The 5,972-nt window shown below is 42.0% G+C and overlaps 1 protein-coding gene across 4 annotated transcripts; it reads right to left on the minus strand.

Annotated features, from left to right (window-relative positions):
- Window positions 1-1,365: 1,365 nt before the first annotated feature.
- casp7 (caspase 7, apoptosis-related cysteine peptidase) lies at window positions 1,366-5,272 on the minus strand. Of its 4 annotated transcripts, none has more exons than XM_037278991.1 (7): window positions 5,128-5,272; window positions 4,863-4,963; window positions 3,684-3,830; window positions 3,484-3,617; window positions 3,250-3,425; window positions 3,050-3,188; window positions 1,366-2,980 (listed from the first exon to the last, which is right to left on the minus strand). In XM_037278991.1, exons 2-7 carry the CDS (start codon window positions 4,961-4,963, stop codon window positions 2,754-2,756), a joined length of 924 nt encoding a protein of 307 aa, XP_037134886.1. In that variant the 5' UTR covers window positions 5,128-5,272; the 3' UTR covers window positions 1,366-2,753. The 4 variants fall into 4 exon arrangements, with proteins under 4 accessions (XP_037134886.1, XP_037134883.1, XP_037134884.1 ...); XM_037278988.1 differs by having other exon boundaries at window positions 3,484-3,612; window positions 3,679-3,830; XM_037278989.1 differs by having other exon boundaries at window positions 3,484-3,612; window positions 3,679-3,830; window positions 4,863-4,974; window positions 5,128-5,261.
- Between the last annotated feature and the right edge of the window lie 700 nt (window positions 5,273-5,972).

A 5,972-nucleotide genomic window follows, 5' to 3' on the forward strand; every position in this document is an offset into this window, starting at 1 on the left:
TGCAATTGTACTGTCGCCCTCTCGCGGATTTGGTATGAAGTACATGCTTAAACCATTATAATAAATGCACTTTGGAACCATGTGAATTAACGCTGAATTGACGTTTGCAATTGTACTGTCGCCCTCTCGCGGATTTGGTATGAAGTACATGCTTAAACCATTATGATAAATGCACTTTGGAACCATGTGAATTAACGCTGAATTGACGTTTGCAATTGTACTGTCGCCCTCTCGCGGATTTGGTATGAAGTACATGCTTAAACCTTATAATAAATGCACTTTGGAACCCTGTGAATTAACGCCGAATTGACGTTTGCAATTGTACTGTCGCCCTCTCGCGGATTTGGTATGAAGTACATGCTTAAACCATTATAATAAATGCACTTTGGAACCATGTGAATTAACGCTGAATTGACGTTTGCAATTGTACTGTCGCCCTCTCGCGGATTTGGTATGAAGTACATGCTTAAACCATTATAATAAATACACAGACACGATATTATATTATATTATATTAATAGAATAGAATAAAATTTGAAAAGTTTAAATTTTAAATTATAATGGTTTAAGCATGTACTTCATACCAAATCCGCGAGAGGGCGACAGTACAATTGCAAACGTCAATTCGGCGTTAATTCACATGGTTCCAAAGTCCAATGCAGTGCTTTACGTGGATGTGTATTTTTGCCCCGCAGCATGGCCAATATATTATATTATATTATATATATATAAAATATGTATTATACTACATACTAGAGTTAGGGTTTCAAACTAGGGTTTAAAATTTAAACTTTTAAAATGTTATTATATTCTATTAATATAATATATAATATAATATCGTGTCTGTGTATTTATTATAATGGTTTAAGCATGTACTTCATACCAAATCCGCGAGAGGGCGACAGTACAATTGCAAACGTCAATTCGGCGTTAATTCACATGGTTCCAAAGTGTATTTATTATAATGGTTTAAGCATGTACTTCATACCAAATCCACGAGAGGGCGACAGTACAATTGCAAACGTCAATTCAGCGTTAATTCACATGGTTCCAAAGTCCAATGCAGTGCTTTACGTGGATGTGTATTTTTGCCCCGCAGCATGGCCAATATATTATATTATATTATATATTACACTATATATTATATTATAAATTATATATAATATATAAAATAATAATTTTATATTTATATATTATAGTTAAATAATTTTATATTTATTTATTTATCCAATATATAATATAATATCGTGTCTGCATATTTATTATGATGGATAGATGGATTGACACAAAAATAAAATTCAAATACTCAGATTATAAATACATACATATTTTCATGTTAGTTCCAAGAAATAAAGTGGGCAATGATTCGATATAAAATGTGTAAATGTTTATTTTACACACATTTCTTTTATGTACAAGAAACAACCAATTAGTTAACAAAATGTGTGGTTGGGTACAGTAGGTTGTATGCGTTGCTACAAACCACTCAGCTCATAACACAAGAAATTCATATTTAAAAATTTTACATAAGCATTCTTCTGTTTGGATGTGTGTGTGTTTTTTTCAACACTGGTTCAGATGATTTGTTTTTTTTACTTCATGCATGCATCTAAAGCCTTTCAAATAAATTTAGTGAGGACAACAGCATTTAACACCAGAAAGCATTTAAAATGGAACCCCTAAATAATGATGGGGGGAAAAAACATAATAGTGGCGCAAACACTCCTTTCTGCACAGTTTGGGTTAGGATCAGAGATCCCAGGGATCGATTTTACTCGGTTTTGGGTTTTCAAACGGAAAGTTTGTCATTGCTCGGCACCGGTGTGTTCAAATTGTTCAAAGACCGATTTAAAAATAAAAATAAAACACGGACAACGTGTGAGAATGAGTGCGGCGACACGGAGAAAGGGTACCGTGAGGTTGACACTTGTCATCGTCAATAGCTGCCTCTGTGATGGACACAAGCACACAGACAAACGTTTGTCCCATATTGCGATAGAAATGAGATTTTCTTACAATTAAACAGAAATGTTCGTTTTTCAAGGCACAATTTGCAGGCCTTCCAATCAAGCTTGCGTGAAAACAGTGAAATTCTTCTTCGATGGTGGCACCAATCAGATCAGAAAATTAGATTTATTAATTTTTTTCTAATTTATGATTCTAAAGTGGGTCATACTTAAAAATAACCAATTACGGTCATTTTTTTCATTTATTGGATTATTTAAATTTTTAGATGATTTCCACTCATGATAAATGTTTCATTTCTATACTGAATGAGTTTGTCCGCACTTTCAAAAAACTCATTTTGGATCGCAAACAGTACGTTAACAGGTTACAATTTTTTTTCAACGTTGTACGGGACATGAATGAACCTGAGGATGGTGGTTTCAACTCAAAGTTGCGGTTTTTGTCTCTATGGTCCGAACTTGTTGCGAGTGAAAATGACGAGACGGCACCTATTCAGACAAGGAAATGGCAGCGACAAGTGCGGGAACAAAAGTGAAGTGGTAGTAGAAGAACATGCATATCTCACAATGCCTGCTGACAAAGATCCGATTAAACGTGACGCCACTGTTGTGAAGAAAAACCTGAAGAAGAGAGGAGGAAAAGAAAAAAAAAAAAAACCCAGAAAGTGGAGTGCCACTATAAAAAGATTCCGTTTCGGGCCCAATCCAAAGTGCAGCGCTTGTTCCCGCCGGGGCCGGAATCATCCCTGAATGCTTCTCGGACGGCTCGGTCCGTCCCCGCCGTCGTCAGTTGAAATAGAGCTCCTTGGTCAGCATGGAGACCACGCAGGGGATCTGCTTCTTCTCGCTAAAGCGCGGGTCCTCGGACCAGGACTCGAAGCTGGTGGCCACCATGTAGTTGACGCGGGTCAGGATCTGCATGATCTCCAGCTGCTTGCCGAACTCGTTGAGGACGTTGCACAGCGCCTGCACGAACCAGGAGCCGCGCCCGGGGTTCCTCCAGGAGTAGTACCCTGCCCGCAATTTCTTTTGACGTTAGAACAAAACCCAGGACAGCAGGCGGATCTCGTAAAGTGGCTCACCCGGGACCGTGGAGTAGGCAAAGAGGAAATCGGCCTCCACCGGGATCTTATGTCTCGGGTTGGCGTCCGTCTCCAGGGTGTCGTTGGGCGGACCCGAATCCGTCTGGATGCCGTCATCGAATTCGGAACCCCGACAAGCCTGGTGATGCAAAGCCAATGATGACAGTCTTCCGTGTGTCTTCCGCTGACACGTCTCCTACCTGGATAAAGAAGAGCTTGGGCTTCCCCACCAGACTTTTGCACATGTCCCCCCTGAAGAGCGAGGTCATGGTCTTGATGGGCATGGCGCCGTCCGTGCCGTAGATCATGCCCTCTTCGCCGTGGCTCAGCAGGATGCAGGCGAAACACGAGCTGTCGCTGTGGTCTTCCTCTGAAGCTAACACACGCATTTGAATTTCATGATAAAAGTTCATCCTGAAATCGCGAGTCCTCACCCTCTCTGAGGAGACGCTCCATCTTCTCGCAGGTCTGATCGTTGTAGATGAAGACGTTGAAGCCCAGACTCTTGAAGCACTTGAAGAGCTCGCCGGCGTCGCGGTCTGTCCCGTTGCGGACATTCATCCCTGTCGGGGAAACGCGGATGCTCAGAAGTCTCATCTTTCAAAAATAGATATATATTGCTTTCACACCTGTCCTTTCTTCAAAGTTTTTGTTGTTGATGATGATGCACTTGCCCACTCGCCGGTGGCTCATCTTATACTGGAATGTTGGCGAGACAATTCTGTAATGGCTTTCAGAAGAGTAGTCCTGCTCCCGCGTCTGGCCATCCTTATTCTTCTTGCTAAATACAGACGCACAAGAATTAATATGCGATTCATTTACTTTTCAATAAAGACTTAAAAATAACAACGTGTGCGTAATTTCAACACAGTAATTGTCACACAACACAAAACCAAGTACTTACTCAGAGACCAAAAAGTACATATGCTTTCCAGGCATTAACGTGATGGCCAAATTCGGTCGCTGTAATCCAACCTAACCTCGAGTCCGATTCGTACGCATTTCAAAGTGTCATATTCAAACCGGAGGTAGAAGCGGCAGATTAAGAATGCGGAGGTTAGCGGCGGCTAGAGGAAAACGTCTTTGTGGCTATTCTGCGGCGGCTGCCATGTTGGCATTCTTTGGCCGATCCATCCAGATGGGCGGCGTGTTCCAGAAGGGCCTGGCCACGAGGGTCAACAAAGGCCTGCTCGTATTCTATTAAACGTGTGATTTGACGCCGTACCCCCCCTCCCAGCTTCAAATTGTGCCAACCAAACAATCGAGGGTGGGCAGCAAAGAGCGGCGGTGGGCAGGACGGGGCGCGGCGGTGAAGAGCTCGAGGATCACGTGGGGTCGACTTACCTGGGTTCGTCATTGAGCGCTACGCCACTCTGCATCTGCAAAAGAGTTTGTTCCTCCAGCTGATTGTTGGGGGGGCTGAGTGAGTGCTAGGATGCTGACATGCTCTCTGCGCTGGATGAGCAACCTGACTGGGCCGCCACGGGTCGAAGGGGGGGTGCCGCCGGAAAGGGGGGGTGGCGCGTGGTGACCTCCTCCCTGAGTCAGCAACTTCGCCAACGCACCAGCGCTTTCTAAAGGCCTATTCAACACCCCAGGGCCCCTCGGACCTCACGCCGCCGTGACCACACTAGGGGTCAACGGGGATAGCGCTCGGTTTGGAGGCATATTAGAGGCAACATTTATTATAATGGTTGCACCACATCCCTTTTCAAAACATTTTTGCCTGCTTGATATTTTATATATGACAATTTGACCAGGATTGTCAGTGGCTCCATGGTCACACACCAAAAAAAGTACTTAAAGGACTTACCCAAAGAGTAAAAACCGCCCCTTGCGGTCAGGTTTGGCATCTGCTACGTCCGCCGACATTTCGTCCTCTTCTAAATCTCCAAGTTGAGTCGCTTCAGCCATCTGTTAACAACCTGTTAGCATCATTTCACCCAACTTTCACCTTTTTATATCACCGGCCAAAACTAGCATCCAGTGCTAATTCCAATTCAGTTATTTCAGTAACGATACGTGACTTTTAAACGCGAATGTAAAAATGAGTCTAGTGTATGCTCGTGAAAACTCACATTGTGCCGTTATAGTGGTATTACCACAAAAAAAGGTTGTTTGTTCACCAGCAATACTTTTTACTTCCTCAAAAACAACACCTGGAAGTTCTTCCGTCAAGTTTACGGGGGAATCTTCAAGGAACGTCACGACGTCATACGTCACGGCGTCACGTTACTTACGCTACTTCCGTGTCGTTGTGCGTGCGCGCGGCAGCCATATTGGAAAGGTACTGACCAGCACTAGACTGGAAAGCATAATAGTATAATCATATACAAAATAAACATGTTTATGAAAAGCATAATAGTTCACTAAAACACACAAAACAAAAATACAACATTTAATATGGCTGTAATTGTGATGAAAACAACAACAATTAAAATGTAGACCTACTTTATGTGTAAAGTGCCAAACACAACTTTTGTCGTGATTTGGCATCATATAAATAAAACAGAATTGAATAAAAATTTATTTAAATTTTATTTTTGGGTTCTTTACACCTTTTATTAGTCCACAGAAGTGAACGTATATTAAAGCAAATGCAGCTCAAAAGTACAAAAATAATTCCAAGCCAATCCCTTTAGCATCTTCAGTTTAATTGTGCAATGAACATCCATAAAAACACCAAGAAAAATATACATAGGTAAATAAGGGCCTTCAAAAAATACTTCAGATTGAACATCATATAAATCAAGCAAGACACACAAGCTTTCAAGTTGATCCATCCTCTATCTATAGCTATATTGTTCAACGTGTGTCACTCACTATGTGTCATAACGAGGTTGACCTAATTGTCCACCCAGGGATCATTACACACATACATTGACATGTCCTGAAGATAGACAGCGGCGTCCACCAGTGGTCT

Source organism: Syngnathus acus, chromosome 19 (assembly GCF_901709675.1).
Source record: "Syngnathus acus chromosome 19, fSynAcu1.2, whole genome shotgun sequence".
In the NCBI taxonomy this organism is placed as follows: Eukaryota; Metazoa; Chordata; class Actinopteri; order Syngnathiformes; family Syngnathidae; genus Syngnathus; species Syngnathus acus.